This window comes from Podarcis erhardii, assembly GCF_964252035.2.
Source record: "Podarcis erhardii genome assembly, chromosome: Z".
Classification (NCBI taxonomy): Eukaryota; Metazoa; Chordata; class Lepidosauria; order Squamata; family Lacertidae; genus Podarcis; species Podarcis erhardii.
This window is the reverse complement of record NC_138504.1, coordinates 10,807,246-10,831,229: the sequence shown is the minus strand read 5'-3', so window position 1 is coordinate 10,831,229 and position 23,984 is coordinate 10,807,246. Positions and strand designations below refer to the sequence as shown.

At 44.4% G+C, this 23,984-nt stretch overlaps 1 protein-coding gene across 1 annotated transcript in view; it reads left to right on the top strand.

The window, feature by feature from the left end:
- Positions 1 to 23,984, top strand: part of LOC309333928 (uncharacterized protein) — a 42,932-nt gene that overhangs the window by 7,376 nt on the left and 11,572 nt on the right. The window contains exons 3-10 of the mRNA XM_081847939.1: positions 9,542 to 9,615; positions 12,309 to 12,480; positions 14,369 to 14,462; positions 16,817 to 16,975; positions 19,965 to 20,030; positions 20,854 to 21,063; positions 21,880 to 21,985; positions 22,346 to 23,938. Of these exons, the coding sequence (XP_081704065.1) occupies positions 9,542 to 9,615; positions 12,309 to 12,480; positions 14,369 to 14,462; positions 16,817 to 16,975; positions 19,965 to 20,030; positions 20,854 to 21,063; positions 21,880 to 21,985; positions 22,346 to 23,938 (2,474 nt within the window). The remainder of the gene's footprint in view (positions 1 to 9,541; positions 9,616 to 12,308; positions 12,481 to 14,368; positions 14,463 to 16,816; positions 16,976 to 19,964; positions 20,031 to 20,853; positions 21,064 to 21,879; positions 21,986 to 22,345; positions 23,939 to 23,984) is intronic.

Sequence of the window (23,984 nt, the reverse complement as noted above, 5' to 3'; positions counted from 1 at the left end):
AATATTTGGCATGCAAACCTTTGGGCAGACTTGAGATTGGACACCCCTAAAAATGTGCCATAAATTATATTTAGTTCTCCTCTCCTGTGCCTCAATCCTTTTCTCCTTATCTCAAACTGGCAGCGCCGTCCTATTGCTAGTGCAAAGTGAGAACATAAGAAGACCTTCATAGACCGCAGTATGGTCAGGGAAATCCAGTCACATAATTTTTGTTGCATCAGTTACTAAATATGGAGGTGATCATTATTATATTGGAGTTTATGGATTGGGAACCTCAAGGCTAGATTGCTGCAATGCACTGTATATGTAGGGCTGCCCTTGGGCCTCATTCGGGAGGTCCAGCTGGTGCACAATGTGGTGATCAGACTATTGATACTTACTTTATTTATTTCTTTACACCATTTCTAGAGCACACACACTCTCTCTGTGCAATGTGCAGAAAACTTTAGGCAAGAACAGACCACTTAAGCGACAAATATTACACAAATACAGAGCTAACTTATAAGAATGTTACATTAATACGGTACAAAGCATAAACAGATATCCTGCAGCAGAAGGAAGGAAAGAGGGAGAGAAGGCAGCTGGCTGGAAGAGGCATCGTGGGGAGAGGCAATGGAACTCAAATATATGCTTTATTAACAACAGTGCAGTAACTCCCCCTTACATCTCAGACCAGCCAGTACGGAGAAATTATCTTAGTGCTCTAGATAGTATACCCTGTGGGTGTGAGCTTAATCTGTTTTCCGTCTGTTTTGATGCCATGTGCACAACTGCATGCAAGGCTTAACATCTGCACATGTACTCGTTCTAGAAGGCAACACTTTATGCTTGGTAATTGTTTCAAAACATTTCAGTAAAGTTTGTAACAACAACAACAACAACAACAACAACAACAACAACAACAACAACAACAACAACAACAACAACAACTGGTTAACATCAGGCCACCTATCTACCTTGCAAAAAGCAGCTGCCCGTGAGAGGCTTTTGTCGGTGGGAGTTTATTTTCTTTTTCTTTTTCATGTCCAAAGATCTTTATTGAAACTTAACATATATACATAATAACCAAAATTCCCTTCTCTTGCGGGGGGCCCAATTAGTGCCATTGCCTTCTGTTAAGAGTTTGGGTGCAATCCTTGACGCCTCCCTTTCCATGGAAGCGCAGGTTACAGCAACAGCCAAGGCGACGTTTTTCCACCTTCGCCGCATCAAACAGTTGGTCCCTTACCTTTCCTGCCCCGACCTGTCCACAGTGATCCATGCGACGGTCATCTCCAGGCTTGACTACTGTAATTCGCTCTATGCAGGGCTGCCCTTGAAGCTGTCCCAGAAACTCCAGCGGGTGCAGAATGCTGCAGCGAGGCTCCTCACAGGATCTCTGCCATGGGAGCATATTCACCCAGTGCTTTTCAAGCTGCACTGGCTCCCGGTAGAGTACAGGGTCAGATTTAAGGTGCTGCTTTTGACCTTTAAAGCCCTTCACGGCCTAGGACCCTCGTACCTACGGGACTGCCTCTCCCGGTATGCCCCACGGAGAGCCTCAAGGTCCATAGATAGCAACACCCTAGTGGTCCCGGGCCCTAAGGAAGTTAGATTGGCTTCAACCAGAGCCAGGGCCTTTTCAACACTGGCTCCGGCCTGGTGGAACGCTCTGCCTCATGAGACCAGGGCCCTGCAGGATCTGATTTCTTTCCACAGGGCCTGTAAGACAGAGTTGTTCCGCCTGGCCTTTGGCTTGGAGCCAATTTGATTCCCTCCCTCTCTTTCTTTTTTCTTTTCCTTTCTCCTCCTGCGATGAGGCTACATTTTAATATTTTAATGTTAATTGTTGTATTTTGTTTTTAAGTTGTATTCATTCAACTTGCTTTTATTATTGCTTGTTAGCCGCCCTGAGCCCGGCCTTGGCTGGAGAGGGTGGGGTATAAATAAAAATTATTATTATTATTATTATTATTATTAATAGGGCTAGACCCTACTGAGCCCACAGACCGTTAGTCTGATTAGCTGCAGCTGTTCAGAACTCTCCCCAAATCAGCCCACCTGAAAAGGAGTTGCCTCTTTGGGCCACCCACTTTATTGTTTCATTGGACATTGTTATGTGTGTGGTGTCCCTTTCCCTAGAAGGTTTATGTTTTCCTCTAGACCAGGGTTTCCCAAACTTGGGTCTCCTGCTGTTTTTGTACTACAGTTCTCATCATCCATGGCTACTGGATCTGCTAGCTAGGACTGATGGCATTTGTAGTCCCCAAACAGCTGGAGACCCAAGTTTGGGAAACACACCTGTAGGTCATTTCTTGGGTGAGAGGCTGGATGTGGTCTGGACTAGTGGAAGTGGTTTCATATTCCTGAAGTGCACAGAACTGTGGCCCTTCCCAGGTGTGAGGCAGAAGGGAATGTGGAGTTTTTTTTGTCCCAGGTGAGAGCTGGTGTGTGAGTCACGCCCATTTCTTATTTTTGTAAATTTCTCCTTGTGGATGTTCCCCTGACACAGTCCTCTGCTGCTTGTCTGTGTTCCTAAGGTAGGTCATGGATGTTGTATGTCTGGGTCAGGGGGGTGGATGGGAGCTGGACTGCCAACCTTGTGGTGACAGGTTGGTGGGCATTCTCTGTGGTGGCCCCTAAGTTGTGGAACTTCCTCCACATCTGACACCTTCATTATACAGCTTCTGCAGGATGCTGAAGACAAATCTCTGTATCCTAGCTTTTGATACTTGAGGTGTAAATTCATAGGACCCACCTTATTTTTATGATTGTATGTTGTTTTAAGCTACTTTTTTGAATGATGTGTTTTAATTTTGTAACCTGCCCTGGGACTTTGGGTGCAAAGGGTGGATAATAAATAAGTATAATCCCAGTTCAATCAGTGAGATCAATGGCAAGAGTGTTGTTGGTCATTCCCCAAGCTGGTGAGGCTCATTTGACAAGAACAAGAAACTGAGCCTTTAGTGTCATGGGCCCATTATTGTCAAATCTCTCTGCCAATAGAGATTCATTGGGCGCCTTCTGTGCCAGATTTCAAACGCCGCTGAAAACTTTTCTATTCAGTCAGGCTTATGCTGGCAATTAAGAATAGGTCTCTCCGTAACAGCTGATATCTGGTTCTAACTTTTTAATACGGTTTTAATTCTATGGCACTGTATTTTATTTTATTTTTTAAAAATCAGTAGTGATATCAAAACATTTAAAGTAAATAAGTAAGTAAATACAGTATTACTGTCCTGTGTTATCCTGCAGAACACAGTTATTTTTTTCCAGATCAGAAAGGCAGGCAACACGGTCGTACCTTGGTTCCCAAACGCTGAAAACCCGGAAATGTTCGGTATACAAATGTTTTTCGGAAGCCAAACATCTGATACGGTTGTCTGCTCTTTGGGGTGGTGGTGGTGGGGCGCCTGCACCAATCAGAAGCTGTGCCTTGGTTTTTGAACATTTCAGAAGTCAAACAGACTTCTGGAATGGAATAAGTTTGGTGCTTTTGTTTTTGCTATTTATTTTGCGTTTTTGTTTTTGAGACTTTTTCTGTTAATTTTTATCATCTACAATACTGTCTTATTTATTTTATAGTACAGTATATTGATTATTGCTTTTATTTTATGGATCAGTGGTCTCGTTAGATAGTAAAATTCATGTTAAATTGCTGTTTTACGGGTTGTTTTTAAAAGTCTGGAATGGATTAATCTGTTTTGCATTACTTTCCATGGGAAAGTGCGCCTTGGTTTTGGAATGCTTTGTTTTTGGAACGGACTACCAGAATGGATGGGACGCAGGTGGCACTGTGGGTTAAACCACAGAGCATAGGACTTGCCGATCAGAAGGTCGGCGGTTCGAATCCCCGTGATGGGGTGAGCTCCTGTTGCTCGGTCCCTGCTCCTTCCAACCTAGCAGTTCAAAAGCACGTCAAAGTGCAAGTAGATAAATAGGTACCGCTCCGGCTGGAAGGTAAACGGCGTTTCCATGCATTGCTCTGGTTTGCCAGAAGTGGCTTAGTCATGCTGGCCACATGACCCGGCAGCTGTACGCCGGCTCCTTGCCAATAAAGCGAGATGAGCGCCGCAACCCCAGAGTCGTCCGCAACTGAACCTAATGGTCAGGGGTCCCTTTACCTTTACCTTACCAGAACGCATTAAGTTTGAGAACCAAGGTACCACTGGTTGGATGGTCTAAGCAAACACGGGGGAAATGAGGTGTGGCCCACTGGCTTGATGTAGAAGCTCCCCTGTTCAATTCCTGACATCCCCAGTTACCTGGTTTGGGTAGCAGATCTCAGCAAAGCCTTCACTTGGCGAGCCACTACCAATCAGAGTAGATCACACTGGGCTACTGTTGTGGACCAGTGGTTATAGCTCAGTATGGCCTTCCTCAACCTGGGGCTTTCCAGATGTCGCTGAATGACAACTCTCATTGTTCCTGACCATTGGCTGTGCTAGCTGGGGCAGATGGGTATTGAGGTCAAAAAACATGTGGTGATTACCAGGTTGAGGAAAGTTGGCTTGAGGCATCTTCCTATGCATCCTCCCAGGGGTAAGGAGTGGCTATTAAAAGCAGCGCATAAGCAGGCACTAAATGCCTCCCTCTCCCATGAATATGTGTGCAGCTTACTTTGCAACTAGATTCCAGCCCCCCAACCCCTGGTAAGTTGACTGAAGAGAGTTTGTTGGCAATGCAAGAACTGAAACCACAATGCCTGCCTTTCATTTACAATCTAGAGGCTCAAGGATGGGGAGCTGGGTTTTTTTCCCCCAGGGGTGGGGGAAATTAGTTTTTGTTTTGGCTTGGAGATTAAATGTTTATGGCAAGTGTCCCTCCAGGAATGACTGCCAAAAGTGTACCCTTCCATATTGGAATTCCCTGACCATGAAACATCTGCATTGAATACACTTGGAATCAAGTCTGCCAGCAAGGGATGGAAGGGGAATTCAATTTTGTCTAAACTGCCTCCTGTTCCCCATTGGAGCTGGGTTGTTTTTTTTTTTTAACCTACCAATTGAAGCATAATTGACTCTTTTTCTTAGAACCTCAGAGTCTTTCCTGGTATTTTGAAAAGAAAAGAAAAAACACCAAGCATTTTTAGACTTAAGCTCTGACCTAACACCAGAAATACAATACCATAACTTCCTTGTAATGGGTAGAGGTGGGAGAGAAAAGCTGTTGGGAGAGGGGGCAGAACTGTGCTGATTTTCAGTTTCTTTTTCTTTTTTTTAAAGAAAGAAACTCCAATGTGGCTTTTGTACAGGGGAGCAATGGGTGGGTGGAGTGTCTCAGGTAAGTTCCTGAACCAACAGGGCAATAAAGCCCCAGGAACATAATTACCTTATACGGAGTCAGAGCACTGGTCCCTCTACCTGAGCATTGTCTGTACTGACTAGCTGTGGCTCTCTAGGATTTTGGGTGGGGGGGGGGTCTTTCCCAGCCCAACCTGGAGATACTGGAGATTGAACCAGGAATCTCCTGCATGTAAAAGCAAAAACACCACCATAGACTTAGGATCCTTCCCCAGCTGTGGTGCATTAAAAAAAAAAATCTTGGGTGGTGGAACTGGATGTTTGGTGCATGGGACCCGCTTCTCAACGAAGAAGCAAGAAGAACCTCAAAATGCTGTTTTTAAAAAGGAGTATTTTATGAAGTAGCAAAATCTCCTCTTAAAATAGTGTAGCACTTCTTCAGGGAGAAGAACAGGAACAGCGAAATCAAAAATAAATAGAGGCTGTTATAGACATACCCACTGGTTATAATTGAAGGAGCCATCCTTTAAAAAACAAGCACATCTTAATACAACAAACCTAACTAAATCCAAACACAGCTGCAGCCAGAGGAAAAGAACACATGGTATCCTACCAAATCTAAAGGCCTGTGCATTTTTTTATTTAAAAAGCCATTGTTGTTGTTGACCATCTTGCTGTATGAAAAAAGGGGAGGGAATTTAAACATCTATATGAAACCGCTGGAGAGATCATCCGGGGGTTTGGGCTGGGTGTTCACCATTATACTCAGCTCTACCTCTCCTTTAAATCAGAACCGGTGAAGGCAGTGAAGGTCCTGTGTGAGTGCCTGGAGGCAGTTGGAGGATGGATGGCAGTTAACAGATTGAGGTTGAATCCTGACAAGACAGAAGTACTGTTTCTGGGGGACAGGGGATGGGGAGTCCTGAATGGGGTAGCTGTGCCCCTGAAGGACCAGGAGCGTAGCCTGAGGGTCATTTTGGACTCATAGCTGTCCATGGAGGCACAGGTCAATTCTGCCTACCTGTTCCACCTGGTACAATGGCTGAGACCTTACCTGCCTGTGCACTGTCTTGCCAGAGTGGTGCATGCTCTGGTTATCTCCTGCTTGGCATAATCAGACTTCCAGGACACATTCCAGTCAGGGAAAGACACATTTGAGGGCAGGCCAGTGAGGGGTGTAGCTTGGGGAGGGCTGGATAGTTGCATTTGCCCCCCTCTGCCTGAGTTTCCCTAACTCCTGAGACAAGGGAACTAAAGGTGTCCTCAGCCCACACATCAGAGCTGGTCATAGGTGTGTGTGGCTGATAGCATACATCAGTGTGCTGACACGTAGTGTGTGGAGTGTGGTTTTCATCTAGCTTCTCACCTGTGCTTGACCTAGAGCAGCAGTGGTGATCCTGCAGCATTCCAGGTGTCTGTGGACTCCCAATGCCCCTCTACCACAGTCAGCATGGTGATTGGTCAGGGCTGTTGGAAGTTGTAGTTCAGCAACATTTGGACAACTACAGGCTCACCAACCCTGGTTCGGAGGATGGATGTGCTGCAGCAGGGAAGGTATAGGGCAATGGGCCTTCTTTCTCCTCCCTGCCCAGGCACTGGATTCCTTCTGGAGACAGAACAGGTTTCTTCTGACTGGGAGATGCCCCTGTGCATGTGGAATAGCTAGTGGAGATGCTCCTTCATCCCCAGCCACATTGAGCATTCTGGGTTACCTACGGTGCCCAGATTGTGTGAACTCACCAGAAGTTCAGAGTGACCAAGTGACAGGAGCCCAACTGCGTCTCTTTAGGATGTGTATTCGTTTATGACATTTGGGTTGCCTTGAATGCCTGTGTCGGGTGATTTCTATTACAGAGGCAGTGCCGTATAGGTGGGGAGAAATCGAGGCAGCATGAAATTCAAGACCTGTGGCTCAAAGAGGCGTTTGTTCCCTTGGCTTGACTGCTACGTAGCAAACCATTTATTTTCGTTTCTTTCACCAAAGAGACTTGCCTTGTCTTTCATTCCCTTTGGCTTCCCCAGCTAAGCCTGTGTAATTGTTTGAAAAGCATTTCCTCCTGTTACATTTTTTTAAAGGGGGAAACCCACGAAACCAGCTGTTTTCTATTAGATTTTGTTTTACTTGCGCATGAACACACACACACACAACTCTCTTCAGCAATAAAAGGCACTGCAGTAAAGCCTGTTCAATGTGAATGGCGGGAAAATCACACACACTTCTCCATACAGATGTACTTACTACTATTCCTCCTCCTCCTCCTAATACATTAATGTGTAATTGTATTTAATCAAATTCCTTTCTTAATGCTATTATTATCTTATTATATTTGTGATACTTAAGAGAGAGCTTGGCATCTTAGACCTACCTCAGCTCTGAATGTGACCTATAGCTTGGAATGTGTGTATTCTTTAGTTACATGAGAACGTGGGGCGGGGGGGGGGACACTGGGGAAGCTGTGTGCCACCAGATGTTTTGGACTACAACTCCCATCAGCCCCAGGTAAAATGGCCAATGGCCACGGTTGATGGGGCTTGGAGTCCAGCAATATCTGGGGGGGGGGGGGACAGAATCTCTGACTCCTGTCTAGGATGTCAGAATAAGTGCAGAATTGAACTTCTTCAGCTGTCCTCTTTACATACACACAAGTTTTCAAGCAACTTTCTGGCCCTTTGATTGCAAATATATGCTTGAAAGTGTATACATGGTTTGCAACCTGTAATTGATTAATTGGTTATATTAATTGATTCTAAAACCTTCTTTTAACTGATTAAAAGATTAACTGGATTATCAGTCAGCACATTTCAAAAAAGTTCATTATTTTTAATACAATACTTATATAAAGGGTTGTATCAAGTGTTTGTCCTCCTTACTGTAGACCTATTGATGGGCATGACTTAGGCCCATTAATTTCAAGTAAAACTTAGTTGGCTGCAACTCAAAAACTGTAACTGCTAGGTACCATCTTAAAAGAAGGCACACCCTTCCCCCCCCTTTACTTCCTTACATGAACATGCCCAAAACATTTAAAGATTCTCCATTCCTGGAATAAAATTAGGATCCACTTGCTAGCTCACCAGCGATACCTGGCAGAATTCAGGAGAATGAGGAAAAGGCAGGGGCTGCCCAGGATGCAGCACTGAACCTTGTTATCAGAGCTGAAGCCTGTCTGGACCTCTGCCGTCAACTGCATAGAAATGCAAGAAAGGAAGCAGATGGTGGGTTGCGGAGGAGAGTGTTTTGCAAGCTAAGCAAGTCTGCAACCCTTCTGACTTCTCTGGTATGTGGGCATGATGGAAGGGCAGTCCGTTGGTTGCACTGCAGAACTGGGATTTTTGCAGCCCCGAACTGAGGGACCCTATAATAAAGCACATCAGTTTAGAAAGATAGTTACATGAGGGAGCTCTGTGGCTTTATCTATCTTTTCATTCCCCCGCGCCATTGGATCAGATCTGCCCCCAGTTTCCACTGCTATCATCTGGTGGGACTTGAGCCTAGTCCTTTAATGAACCCAGTAGTTAGGTTAGCCAGAAACCTCTCCACTTTGAAGAAGAATTGTTTATTATACAGTCACAATAAATTTTTGTACAGAAACAGAATATGTGTCACAACAATGGGAAAACAAATACTTCTAAATATGCAGCCAAATCAGATGTGGACAGCAAGGATAAGTTCCTATTTTAGTCCCTGCTCCAAGGGGGGTTAGACACAGTCCTGTTTCTTTTAAATTTATTTCTAAATGACCTGGCTTCTTATATGCATATTGTTGATTCTCATGCTCTGTCTTCACATCTGCTGTTTTCTGCTGTTGCTGCTGTATTTCCATTTATTGAGTGATAGCTCATATTCTCCGTTATGTAGATCCTTTAACCCCTTGGCACAGAGGTGGGGGTTTTTTAAGTCTAAAAAAAAGCCATAGAGTCTGATCTGTGAGATTCTTTTGCCCACGGGAAAGAAAAAAAATTAAACATTCTAAGCATTTACTGTTTCTTCCCCCTCTTAATGCGAACGTTGATCCCAACTTCCTGAAAAGTGGTACATGTCCTCTTGAGAAGCAAGGCTGTTTGTTGTTTTTGGCTGGAGAATGGGGTGTTATTGAAAAGTGAGGGAAAGACCATTTAGCTCCTGTGCAAACATATCTGTGAAATAACCCAACCCCCCCCTCCCCGGTTTGGTATGCACAGAGTGGTTCTGTAGGACTGCATCAGAGACAATGTTTTCCTTCTTTGCTGGGCGTGAAACTATATCCCAGTCTATCATGAGTACTTCAGAGTGTGTTCACATCTAAAGTAATCTTTCGTTTTATCATTGGAAATTTCAGAGAGACTGTCATGGCGACTGGAGTTTATGAGATAGAGCCATGTGAGGTTGAAGAGACAGAGGAAGAATGTTCAAGTAAGTAAATATATTGCACTTTTGATGGCTGCTTTGAAGATGTCCTGATCTATGGGTTGGCAATGTAAGCTGAAACTCTGGCAAGGGTCTACTTTCTCTCTCTCCCCCCCCCCCCCGCCTCCTAGAGTAGCCTTACTGAACTGTGGTCCTCTAGGTAATTTTGGGCTACCACTCCTATCACATTTGACTATTGGCCATGATGGCTGGTGCTGATGAGAGTTGTAGTCCAAAAACAGACATGGATGCCACTCTGTGGGGGAAGGCTGTTCTAGAATGGCCCTCATGAACAGCAACAGAGGCCTGAATGGCAGCATGGAACAATGGCTGGCTGACTGCTGTCCAAAAATGTTTTTCAAAGTAGCAGCTAGGGATGGGGGAGCAATTTGATTCAGTTCCCATTGAAAGGTGTATCTTATCAAATTTGCACTTTCCAAAACTATATGAGAACTGAAAAGCAGCCATTGTTCAAAATTCACGCTTATCCAAATGTTGTGCTGCAGTGCCCCGTATCAACCAGCATTTTTTCAAAAATGTGAGTATATGGGGAAAGTGTGCATGAAAAGCAAATTCTCAAATGCATTGTATGAATTAGGAGAAGTTTCTTGCAAAAATACGTATATTAGTCAAAACCGCATACGAAGATACGTTTCTTAGGAGGGATTCACAATAAAATGCTAGTAAACTTTCACTAAAACTTTAAAAAATTGCAGATTGCTGCATAAGCGTTGGGAACTGGATTTAAGACGGGGGGAAAGCTGAAAATGAGAGAACTGAAATAAAACAACAACACCTGAAATTGACAGATCCTTCCATCCCTAGTAGTAGGGTCTAAAATTTCCTGTCTAAAATCCTTTGGGGCAGGCTGCAAATGAGCCTCCCCCAGAAGTTGTCCCTATAGTCTAGGTGCCACCATCTGTGTTTTGCTTTCTCGCATGCACTGCACACACCAAACTATGGACTGTGTAGGGTTGTCCTTAAGATATCCTGATGTTACACTGTTTATGGAAGCCTTTAACACTGAATTCCTGGCAACTCCAAAACACAAACATGTTCAGCGATGAACAAAAGCGGATCCTGCAAAGTCTACTGCTTTACCAGTTTCCCTGTCTCTTAGATCAAGATGCCTAATCACTATCTGCATCAAACTACGTGGCTTAAGTCATGTTAAGTATGTTGGCTGTGGCTGACATCTCTCTCCCACAGAGCAAGGCAGAGAGAGAGGGCAGGTAGCAGCCTGGAGTCATTGTTCACTCCACAAAGCAGTTACTGTGCAAGCCACTCTGCAGCTCATGGTGGCACTATCTTGCCCCTGCCATGCATGCTGGCACGAGGCGGAGAGAAAACATTGCTGACAAAATGATTAGCTGGCGGGGAGGGGAGGAGATGAATTCCCATTGAAGTGATGCTTTTGTTTTCGAAGGAACCCACCAGCTGTGAGGATTTTTAAAATGTCAGGTGCCCCTGTTTAGTCAAATAATAGAATATGTGTTGAGCCAGGTTCTGGTCATCTCATGACTTCTTTGCATCAAAGATATGTGCAATGCAGCTGGGAAAAATTCTCATCTTAGAGGGAAAGAATGGGGGCGGCGACGGCATGGAATTATGTGTAATAATCTACACATTTAACAAATGTATGAGTTAATTGTTAGAGGAACAGCACAATGCTTTCCAGGCATGTGAAGGAGTGTAAGTTTTCTCCAAAATCAGACAGATCCATATTTGCTGCCGATTGAAAAAAATCGAAACTTTTGCTTTTGCCACTAGCCTTTAAAAAGCCACCACTGCTAATTAAGGAAGCAGCTGAACTAGTTTCGTGCATTGTTAATATGTGGTATTTTAGCATAATCTTGGGTATTGTTCTTGAAATCTTCAGTTGGAGTGGAGGCTATAAATGGCTTTTCCATCACATTATTATTATTTCCTCCAGGGCTGCTAACAGCAATCAAACAAATAAAATCAAAGTGAATAAACTACAGCTCTCATCAGCACCACCAAACATTGCTAGTAGCCAGGGAAGTTGAACTGTAGCTCAGCTACATCTGGAGTGCCAAAGTTTCCCAACACTTGTTTTAATTGCTGTGGGTATTACAGTGTTGGGTCTTTAAGCTGTACGCTGCCTTGCTATATTTCTTACGAAAGTGCCATTTATAAACAAACAATATTTTAAACCAATGCAGTATAATAAGAATGAAGTAATAAAATACAATGGGCATGGGTGGTTAAACCACAGAGCCTAGGACTTGCCGATCAGAAGGTCAGCGGTTCGAATCCCTGCGACGGGGTGAGCTTCCATTGTTTGGTCCCAGCTCCTGCCAACCTAGCAGTTCGAAAGCACGTCAAAGTGCAAGTAGATAAATAGGTACCGCTCCGGCGGGAAGGTAAATGGCATTTCCGTGCGCTGCTCTGGTTCGCCAGAAGCAGCTTAGTCATGCTGGCCACATGACCCGGAAGCTGTACACTGGCTCCCTCAGCCAATAAAACAAGATGAGCGCCGCAACCCCAGAGTCGGTCACGACTGGACCTAATGGTCAGGAGTCCCTTTACCTTTACCTTTAATAAAATACAATACAGCAGGCAGCCATTAGTTGGACATACTGTTGTCTTCCATTTTCTCACAGTCATAACGCCAGAGAGGTTTCCCCCCTTCATGCCAACTGCTTTGACGTGACACTTTTAAAATTTTCTTTGTGCAGAGAAGAAGAGATCAAGGTTTCAGACTTTTAAGAACTTTTTCTCCAAGAAGAAGAAAAACAAGGAGCAGCTGTCCTCCCTGGGAGAAATAAAATTAAAACCAAGTCAATCCAGTAGTGATGTCAGCATCCGAAACCTTGATTCCTGCATACTCCATTTGCCAATAGAGCCTGGGTAAGGCAGTGCAATCGTCTTGTAGCAACAGGTTAAAAGCAAGAATTGTCCCACAGCAAGCTACACATTTCATTCATGCTGGTGCACAAACAAATCCCAGTGCTGCAGCTGGAATGCCAGGAATTTCCTCTTTTCCATTTGCAGCGTGCCTCAAAACAGCTAGTGCAGTAAAAAACACACCCTCTGGACTGTTTTAGCTCACAGAAGCGCTGAGAGATGGGATTTGACCGTCTGTTGTCTAAAATCCACCCAGACAGCACCAGTTAGCATGGGTGCTGCAGGTGGGTTCGTCAATATTTTATTGTTATCATATGGTACCTGAAATATTATCATGGCCCGAGCAGCTATTTCATACCACGATTGTGGGAGGAACATGACCTTATCCCTCCACCTCCAATATGCAGACAGTGGCAACACTCTGCAACTAATAAAAAAGGATCTCTATAGTCAAATCTTGAACTTGCAGCAGTCCAAAATACAGAGCGCAGATGTGCACAGTATTATTGACTAATACAAGGTATTATTTTAGGCCACATTTCCACGAAGAACGAAGTCCCCAAGGCTGCTTTGTATTGTGTTTTGCTGTATGCAGCAGTGAACACAGGAAACACGGAGTTGGAATGGGTCACCAAAGGTCCTCTAGTCTGACCGCCTTGCCAATGCAGGACAGTCTGGCAGGCCAGTGTGAGAGCAGAATACTGGACAAGAAAGCTCTGACTCAACAGAGATCTTCTTACATGCTTATTTGCTTCTCTAGCCTCTGCTCTTAAAAACCTCTAGCAAAGGAGAGTCCACCACATTCCAAGGAGGCCTGCTCCTCTGAGCAGTGGAAACTACTCCATTAGGATGAATGGTGCACTGCTCCACCAACCTCACTCTGACCCCCACCTTCCTGTCTTCTTACTAACAAGCAAGACAGTAGATGGCACTGTGTGTCAGCTTTCGCCTCCTCGTTAGTCTCAATGGTGCCCTTGCAGAATTCAACAGGGAGGAGGATGAGAACAAAACCAGGAAGAGTTGGCTGTGCCTGTTGTTGGGTCTTGCTTCACCTACTGTTGGGCTTCCTGCTTTCTGCCCCAACCCTCCCAATGGGCACCATGACTGCCATGGATTCAAACCACTGATCTTTCTAGCCCAGCAATGGCTGTTCTCCAGGGTCTCCTACAAAGGACTTTCACAGCCTCTGATTATTTATCTGGCTCTTCTATAGGCACTAAACTAAGGGTCCTGCCCTGCTTTCTATGTTACTATGGTTTTTATGGTTAAGCCACCTTGGCTGCTACTTGTAGAAGCACAGCAACTAAGTTTTCTTAAGTATATATAAAATAAGAGTTATAATAAATAAAGTACTTTTGGTGGCAGATCCACCCAACCAGGTGCCCTCTAGATGCTGTTGGACACCAAATCCCATCAGCCCAACAAGTAGGAGCAATAGTCAGGCATGATGGGAGATGTAGTTCAGCAATATCGGGGGCTCCAGCTTGGGAAAGCTGGAGTTACTCTCTAAGACCCAGGAAGCCTCTTTCTCAGCTTAGCTTTGAATACTCTGAGTGCCTTTTTAAGCTGTTATTTCTTAGCCTTGGTGCCCTGTGCATGGTATGTAGGAAAGACAGCCCTACCTTACAGGACTGTTGTAAAAATTAGTATGTGTATGTGGAGAATGTAAGGCAGAGATGGGAGCCATCCAGACGTTGTTGGACTCAAATTCCCATCAGCCCCATAAACCCTTGCCAGCAAAGACAGTGGCTAAGGATGCTGGGAGTTGGAGTTCAGCATCATCTGGAGAGTCATAGCTTCCCCGCCTGTGACTTAAAGAAACAACATTTTTTAAAAGGCGTTAAAATATAGTTTTTTAAAAAGTCTGAACTGCCTCTTTTTCCCATTTCAGATCCAAAGGGAACATGGGAAACAAAGCCTTATCTCATGACAGTGTTTTCACAGTGTCCTCTCCAGAAACCTTTCCAGGGGTGAAAGCTTTGCAGGTAAGAGGGCCTTCACCTCTCCAGAGGGTTGTGGTTTCTTGGTTCAGTTGAGGATTCTCCAGGATCCCCCTTTCCTTCCAGCACAGTTCTGTCACTGAGAACCAGATGCTGCCACTGTAAGTGAGATCATATGAACTCACCAAGGAGGAGCATGTTTTTCAATGCATGGTGGCCTCATAAGGCGAGAGAATCTCGCAAGTGAGCTCACTCAGTCTTGTTGGGACACCTCCCCACCCCCCTTCAGTCTTCCATCTCTTTCTTTTATCATGTATCTTGGGAAAATAACTTCTGGGCCCATGCTTGCTGCCGAGCCTGTGCCATTATTAGTAAGAGACACTGTCGCCATGTTTTAGGATGGGAGCATGGTAAATTAAAGCCTTTCAGCATAGCAAAAGTGACTTCCTTTTCCAAGTCAGAACTCATTCTTTGAGTGGCTGTGGATATATGCAAATTCCACATGAGGATGTGCATCAAGACATTTGTCTGAATGAAGATATTGTACAGCCACCGTTCGCTCATTTCTGCCCCTTCCTTTTTCGTGTGTGTGTTCTCTGAATGAGCACATTTTTCATTGGGTTGATACAAATGCCACAGATTTCAGAGCTCAGGCCAATTTTTTTTAAAAAAATAATATTTATTAAAGTTTCAAAAATTACAGAAAGAAAAAGTAAAAATACCACATTAAACAAAAACAAAACAACACATCGCAATATATAAAAAAGAAAAAAACAGAGAAATAAAACCCATTAAACAAAAACGAAAACACAAAGAAAAATACATCAGATCTCCTCATTACTAATCTTTCATTAGCTTATTTCCTTGACCTCCTCACACCTCCCTTTTTTGTATTCTAGGTCAATTATCCATTTCAGCAAATCCTTTCCCTCTTTTAAAATTTTTGTCCTGTAAATTCTCTTAATATAATGTAACTTTACTTTTCCTCCTTTCACCAGTTAACAGTCAGTTATTCCCAAATCCTTTATATCATTCTTGCTAAAATCATATAATATTATTCCAACATACTTCTAACAGATATTAATTTTACAATGTTTCTGTAAATAGTCTTTAAATTTCCTCCAATCTTCCTCCACCGACTCTTCTCCCTGGTCTCGGATTCCATATAGTCCATCACCTTCATCTGCCATTCTTCCCGGGTGGGTAAATCTTGTGTCTTCCAATACTTTGCAATAAGTATTCTTGCTGCTGTTGTAGCATACATAAATAAAGTTCTGTCCTTCTTTGGCACCAATTGGCCGACCATGCCCAGGAGAAAGGCCTCTGGTTTCTTCAGAAAGGTATATTTAAATACCTTTTTCATTTCATTATAGATCATCTCCCAGAAGGTCTTAATCCTTGGGCACGTCCACCAAAGGTGAAAGAATGTACCTACGGTCTCTTTACATTTCCAACATTTATTATCGGGCAGATGATAGATTTTTGCAAGCTTGACTGGTGTCATGTACCACCTGCATATCATTTTCATTATATTCTCTCTTAAGGCATTACATGCCCAGAGCTCAGGCCAATTGACACTGCTTTAGAGAGACCACACAGCAGGACTCAGTTACCCACCAGGAGTTCTTTGAAGTGCTGGAGATCAACTTTTGGAACGTTTCTCCCCTGTCTCCATGTTCCATGAAATGTGCATGTTATTATTATTATTACAAGCTATGCCCAATACAATTGTAACCATAAGGAACTCGTTTCTTGCCCTCCATATCCGATAAAAACTGAAGTTATTGGTTTTTGCAACCAGCATCACATTCTGAAGTTTGGTCACTTCCAGGTGACCTGTTTATTGAGATTTGTTTGCTGGGAGGTTAGATGATGTTGTACTGAGCAAATGTTATCCCACACTTCCCATTGCATTTCCCCAGTAGTTTCCTTATTGTAAAAAGTCCAGCCTTGTGGTGGAAGTGGATTTGACATGTACGAGCTGCAAGTCAACCTCAGTGGTGCAACCTGAATTTGCCAGGATGTACTTGATCCAATAGGAATATTATTATGTTTGGGTCCTCCAAGGTCTGTCCCATCCTGTTGCCCACAAAGCTAGCCTGCTGTCCTCAGGTACAGTGGAGGAGGATACTATCATTGCCAGTGTTGAAGAGCAATTAAACTCTCAGGACAGCTGGTTGAATGCATATAGAGCTGTGGAAATGAAGAGTACCATCCTGTCCTAGGCTTCGGGTAGCAAACTCTCTTGGGCTGGCCCAGGTTGCAATGTAAGGGTAGAATGGAAACCAGAGCAACCTTAGCAGCATTGTACTTACCAAGAGGGCTGCACCTCCTAGTTAAAAAAAATGTTTGACGACTCCTGTGTACTTTTATTCCTTCCTTTCCTTCCACCCAAACAGCTTCAGTTACAGCCTAACCTCGTGTTTCGATCGCCACCGCTTGTTATCCCCAGCAAGAGAATGGAAGAAGTGGGTGGCATTTTGGAAGACGATGGCTTACCCAGAAGTCCTAAGGGAATTTCCACCCTCCATGATGTTCTGATTTGTTCTGCAAACAAGGTATGTGCTGTGCCCTTTTGAACACAAGGGATAATAGAGAATAGCACTTTGGGGGCACTTTTCCCTCACACTATTAATGTTCTTGAGGTGTGGGGAGAGGGAGTGGGGTATCCTGCTGGCCCCTGTCCTGGCTATCCAGGCATTGCAGAATGTGAGGCAGAATGTCCTTCTCTATACATGTAGGCTCCTGCGTGGTGTGTGTGTGTATGTTCCAGTCACTGGGAATGATCAGCTTTCATGCATTAGGGCAGGCTGTTTCCAACAGGGGATGAGGACATACAGTGCCACACTCACAGCCCTGCTCTCTCCTTCACACATTTTAAATTGTACTATTGCATTTATATTACCACTTTCCTCCAAGTAGCTCAAGGCATAGTACATTGTTCTCCCTCCCCTTCCATCCCTGCTTTATCCTCACAACAGCCCTGTGAAGTAGCTTACGCTAACAGAGAATAACTGGCCCAAGAGCACGCCATGAGCTTTATGGCTGGGTGGGGATTTAAACCTTGGTCTGCAGTGTTTTAACCATGGCACCACTGTTTAATCATGTGAAGGATAATGCCCGAATAGGTCTATTATATCATGAGGTGTGGTGCCTCTGCCATTTGGCAGGCAACAGCAAATGTTTCACTACACGTTTCATTTCCTTTTCCTCCATTCCAGCTTTATTTAATATTAATTTGGACAAATCCTGATAGTTCTCCAAATCTTTATGGTCATGGTGGTTTCCCTCCCCACCCCTTTTTAACCCAGTCCTCAAATCAAGAAAAGAAAAGAAAAGAGAAAAGAGAAGAAAAGTGTGTGTGTGTGTGTGTTAAAGGGTAAAAGTAAAGGACCCCTGGACAGTTAAGTCCAGTGCTCATCTTGCTTTTCAGGCTGAGAGAGCTGGCATTTGTCCACAGACAGCTTTCTGGGTCATGTGGCCAGCAGGACTAAACTGCTATTGGTGCACATATACATGTATATGAATAAGGGAGGGGAGCAGGGTTTGAAACTCCCATTGTTCTTGGCGCATTTTGCGAAAGGGAATTTCATTAGCGCGAGCAGTTTCTGAGCTCTGGGCGTAGTACTGCGCCTAAGATTTCAGATTAAAACTGCAGAGTGGAAGGAAAGGAGGACCTTTTTCTGCCTCCCCACTTCCGGTTACTCTCTGAAGGCTGGAGAAGAGACGCTCTTAAGAATATAAGGGGGGTGGGCAGGGGAAGGATTAGACCATGTGAAAAATGAACATAATATTTCAGCTGCAGTTCATTCATTTTCAGCTTTGTATTCTTGTTATAAAAAAGTGTGCTTAAACATTCCATTGTTGTGCCATAGCTTAGGTTTAAGGTGCCATTTAGCTCCTAGCTTTCATATTCCAGTTTCTGACACTGGTGGGGAGAAAGACATTGGTCTGCTGGAGCCCTTCTTATTTTACAAAGTGGTGGCACTGAAATGCATACCGAGTGTTCTTGAAGCATGGAAGAAACATAGGGTTGTATTCAACGAAGTCCTACTCGGAGTAGAATCACTGAAATTAATGACCTGAAGTTAGACCTTATCTGCACTATCCATTTAAAGCAGTATCATACCATTTTAAACAGTTCCTACAGAGAATCCTGGGATTCATAGTTTCTAGAGGGTGCTTGAGTGTTGCCAGGAGACCTTATTTCCCTGACAGAGCCACAATGCTCAGAGTGGTTTCACGGTCAATCCCTCTTCACAGGGAACTCTTCCCATGGAAAACCACCCATAGAAATTGCAGCTTGCAGCTTGTGGTTTTAAGGCCCCTGTTCCTCTTTACTTTTATTTTTATGCGAATCTGATTTGGAGACGTCTCATGAAGCCAAAACAGAGAAAACTCTCAGGAGAGCCCTGCTGAACCAGACCAAATGACTGTCTAGTCTTGCATCCTCTTTTACACAGTGGCAAGCTAGATGCCTCTGGGATGGCCAGAAGCAGGGCATGGGGGCAAGGGTCCTCTCCCGCTGCTGTTGTTGCATAGCAACAGAGGTCCGCTGCCTCTGCTGCTGGAGGCCATAGCTAGCTATCATGATTAAGAACTTTAAGGAGACTTGGCTAAAGCTTTCCAGTGCACCCCAAAGCTTTGGAAGCAGCAGTTTATTGAAAACACTTGCTAGAACTTAGAAACCAAACATAACTTTGCACTGAAACGTAACAACTTTGTCCTTGCTCTGCGCAGGCCCTTTCCTGAAGAGCACTGGAGGGGTTCAACTCACCCCTCAGCTATGAAGTCCCCTGGATGCTGCCCGCTGTCTTTCAGCCTAGCCTACCTTACAGGGTTACTGTTGAGGATAAAATGGAAAGCGGGAGAAGGTTATATGCAGTGCTTCTTTCCTGGGGGGGGTGGGGGGTGCAGGGGTACACATACCCCTAAACATTTTGTGAATCTAAGTTTGGCCTCATTGAGGGGCAGTATTTCAATATGAGTAGGAAAATGAGGGTACCCCTAAACATTTTTTTTAGGGGAAAAGAGCACTGCGTGTATATCACCTTGAGCTCCTTGAAGAAAAGGTGGGATATACAGTGGTACCTCAGGTTAGAGACACTTCAGGTTACAGACTCCGCTAACCCAGAAATAGTACCTCGGGTTAAGAACTTTGCTTCAGGATGAGAACAGAAATCGTGCGGCAGCAGCAGCGGGAGGCCTCATTAGCTAAAGTGGTGCTTCAGGTTAAGAACAGTTTCAGGTTAAGAACAGACCTCCGAAATGAATTAAGTTCTTAACCCGAGGTACCACTGTAATAGCAACAAGTACAACCCCATCTGTCCTAGTGCAGCTATTTTGGCAGTGCAAGGATAGTTGCCGGCAATATTGTCATAAATGCATGAGAGATGGATGCTGTGTTGACATTCCTCCCCCCACCCCCGATTTCCCCCACCCCCTTTGTGTTTTCTCATAACTGTCCTTTTTATGTGCCATCCTGGAGAACGCTATACCAGCACCATGCTTCCCTGACTTATCCCTTTCCCTTGTTTTATCCTGCAGTCCTCAATCCCTGCCCAGCGCTATAACTCTTTGAGTTTAGGTGGCACAGACAGTGAAGATGACCAGGTAAATAGCCATTTTTCCAGCTGCTGCTGAAGCGGCAGCCTTTTGTACTTTTCCTGCGGTGGCAGAATTCAATCCCACACAGGACCAGACAGACCCCGTTCCTCCATAGCTTCACATGGGTCTGAACGACCTGTCCTTTTTTATTATTATTTCTGCCTTCGGGGGTGGGGCTAATTGTAAACTGAGCTGTAGAAATAAATGGTGCTTTGGTTTAATTGGTTGTTTTATGTATAAGGCTTGTTCTGGGTGATTGCCATGTCTGTGCTGGCTTTGCTTTTTCTTCTTCTTTTAGTAGCATTATGAAATAGGTCTTTTAAATGGGACTCTGGGAACTGTAGCTCTTTGAAGGGAATAGGGATCTGCTATAATTCTCAGCACCCTGAACAAACTTACAATTCCTAGGATTCAGGGGGGCGGGGGGGGCGGAGCCACAGCTGTTTAAAATTGTGTGGTGTTGATTTAAATGTAGAGTATAGCACAGATGGGACCTACCTTGTGCACACCAGGCCAATGTCCGACCTAAGTTCAGCCTGTGAGTTTTGTAGGGATTGGAATCCTTAACTTTCAAAGTGTGTAGTGCAGCAATCTCTATCAATAATATTATACTCACTTGATTGGACAACAGCCTACTTCAGTGCAGTAATTTTCCCAGGTCTAAAGGTGGAATCTTACCTACTTATAATGTTTGTTACGTGCTTATACATCTGAGTATTTTAGCTTCTGAACCCATCTAGGCCAAATTGTTGTTGTTGTTTTTAGCACAATAATCACATGTATAGGGGAGACCTGAAACCTATTAAACTTGTCTGTCTGCATTTTTCAGGTCACCTCAGAATCCGCCTCCAGACCCCTTAGCCCACAACCCTCTGCAGTTGTTGGGAGTCCTACCTTGCCATACTGCCACTTGCTTCCTGTTGATTTCAGCCGTCCACCCATTCTGCTGGGCTGCCTCGACACCTCAGCAGCCAAGCACAAGATTGCAATAAACCCACGAAAGCAGAAAGCCTTCACTCACAAAAAACAAGCTATTTCAGTAAGTGCCTTCTGGAGGTTGGAAGAAATTCTCTCTTATGAGCCTTCCTGTTTGTTACGATATTCACACAGGACTCTGCTCCAAGAATGTTCTTGCCCAGATCTCGTCAACGCTTGCAGCAGAGTGAGGCATCAGAATGCTGAGCTGACAGCAAGGACTGTACTACTTTGAGTTACTGATGGGGGAGCATTGCATTTTGAATTGTTGCCTTTTTTATTAATTGCAAGAAGAAAACTAGCCTCACAAGGAATGGGATGGGCTAGTTTTCTTCTTGTAGGTTGGTAGATTACTTTTTTAAAAAAAGATATGAGGGATGATCCAATTCCTTCCTGGTTCTTTTGGAAGAGATACTTCCTTATGGTTTTTTGTAGTCTGTAATTTTTGTAGTCTTCCAGGCTTTGGGAAGGGTAGGTGTTAGATTCATGCCATTTTATCCATTCGACTTTGCCACATTTTATTGGTCTATTGTCGTAAGCTGCCTTGAGGTCGAGGGGTGTGTTAAAACAAACGTGTTTCCTTTACCTATGGTTCCATCAACACTGTTCTCTTTGGATCTTGTACAGAAGCTCTTGAAGAATAAAAGTTTGATGCAAAACAAAGGAATCATTTCCCCCTTTCACTTTCCATTCTAAGTTCCCAACAGCGCCTTTCAATATTACATTGTGAAATTGGTTGGCTGCCTTAAAAAGGCAGGCAGCTGATCAACCCCCAACCCCCTTTTTGTTGGTTGAAAGCCCTTTTTGTTTATGTTCAGTTTAAAAAATGGAATCTGTGCCCTCTGCAAATTGTCTGAACTGTCTTTCTCTTTCACGATAGGTAAAAGAGGTGGCAAAACAGCAAGGCCTTCTCAAACCCAGAGAAGGAAAACCAGACCATGAAAAATTACTTGAAGAAGATGGTAGAAAAAAGGAGGGCTTGGCAGGTAATGGCCTCCGTGTGTGTGTGTGTGTGTGTGTGTATGCGTGCGCGTGCAAGAGTGTGATCATGCATGTGCCAGCACATGTGGGAGAGTGTGAGGAAGAGTGTTGAGGTTTGTATTGGTTCTGTAGACCACAGACCTATGGAAGAACACATTGTTTGCAATGCAAAAGGTCCCAGGTTCACTTACCAGCATCTCCAGATAGGGATGGGAAAGACTTCTGTGTGAAACCCTGCAGAGCCAAAAGCAGCTGGTACCTCCCACCATTCCTCTGCATCCAGCCAGCCCATGACATGGACCAATGATCTGACTCTGCTTCTTGTGTTCTTTAACCATCTTCTTCTCTCCTCCTTTCTTACTTAGGCCTATCAATCCAGAATACCAGTAACTTAAATGGGAGTCAAACTAATGATGCATTATCCATGACAAGGGCCTCTGATGATTTGCATTATTCTTGGAATGCTGGCTCTGGTGCTGAGGAGAATTGCAGATTAGAATCTGAGAACCAGAACCGTATGGAAACAGATCTCCAGGCTTCTGTAACAGTGTCCTGTCCAAATCCACTGTCCTCTCTAACAAAGCACAAAGAAGAAGAGATGGAGGAGGAAGGGGTGAAAACAACTGGGCAACCAACTGATAACGTCATGTCGAACTCACAGAGCTCCGTGAAAGAGATCATTGAGAAATTTGAACCTTTGCAGCCTGAAACAGAAAATATTAGATGCTTAGATGCTGCCTTGCCTGGGAATAGCATGGATAAGGACCCTGATGCAGCAGAAGAGTGTCACAACATACCTTGCCTACAACCTTTAGATCAAAAAGCAAAAGACTCCATTGATGGCAGTGATGCAATACATATTTATAAAGCAGAAGATAGACTTGGTGACAGGGACAGCTCGGTCACGCTTCAGGAAGACCCTGCACTGCACGGTCCACAGTTTTCTGCATCCACTATGGAGGCTCCCACAGAAGCAGAGAAGGCCGTAGACTCAGCCCTTGAAAAACACCAGATACCCAAAGAAGTTACAGGAGGACATTCTGCAGATATGGAAATTCAACTGTGCAAAGGCCACACAAAGCCAACAGCCTTTCCACAGGGAGGACCAGCCATATCAGATTCCCAAGTAGATGAGCTTCCACTTCACAGTGCCGTGGGTGAGAAACCTATCCACCCAAATGAACCTTATTGTTCTGATTTGAACAGCAGCCAAGGCGGGCAAGAGGATGCCAGCTTTAGAAACCTGAGCAACCCTTCTCTGGTAGGTATGTCCTCTGCAGGATCCCCCAAGGTTGCTCCTAAAAGTAGCTGTTCTGATGACGAGGCTGGAGACTTACCAGGAAATGTGAAAATGGAAGAAAGCAAAGGTCCAGATGAGATTGCCAAGGCCCACCCAAAGTCCACTTCTGCTAGGCCTGCCAGGTTCACCATTGCATCAGCCTGGCAGAGGTCTCTTTCGGGGGGTTCGAGTTCCATGGATAGTTCCTGCCCTGGAAGCACCCCTTCTTCACCCATAAGACCAGAGTTGTTTGAAGGAATGCCCCAGTTGGATGCAGCCACAGAGGGATATATAGTAAGGAGCCCAGAGTGTCTTGACAAGGGTAATGGGACTGTTGGCACCAACTTAAATTCTGCAAATGAATGGCCAAAAGAAAATATGCTTGACCGTGAGAACCCATTTGGGGTTAAGCTGAGGAGAACACCCTCTCTATTGAAATACCGAACCCAGCAGAAGCATCACGAGCCTGCAAAGCAACTGGCATCTGTGGTTCCAGGAACCTCTTCTACTTTGGTCAAAGAAGATCTGATGCCATCAAGTTCTGGGAAGCCTCCCCAAAATCTGACAGGTGGCACTCAAGCTTCGGTTCCAAAACCCATCTTCCAAAAGGAGAACCACCCCATCAAAGCCATCAAACCTGACGAAGATGAAGCCAAGCAGCAGATAGGCAAGCTCTCAGGTATTTGTGTTATTATACAAGCCAGCTGCTTTAGAGGCATCTGCTT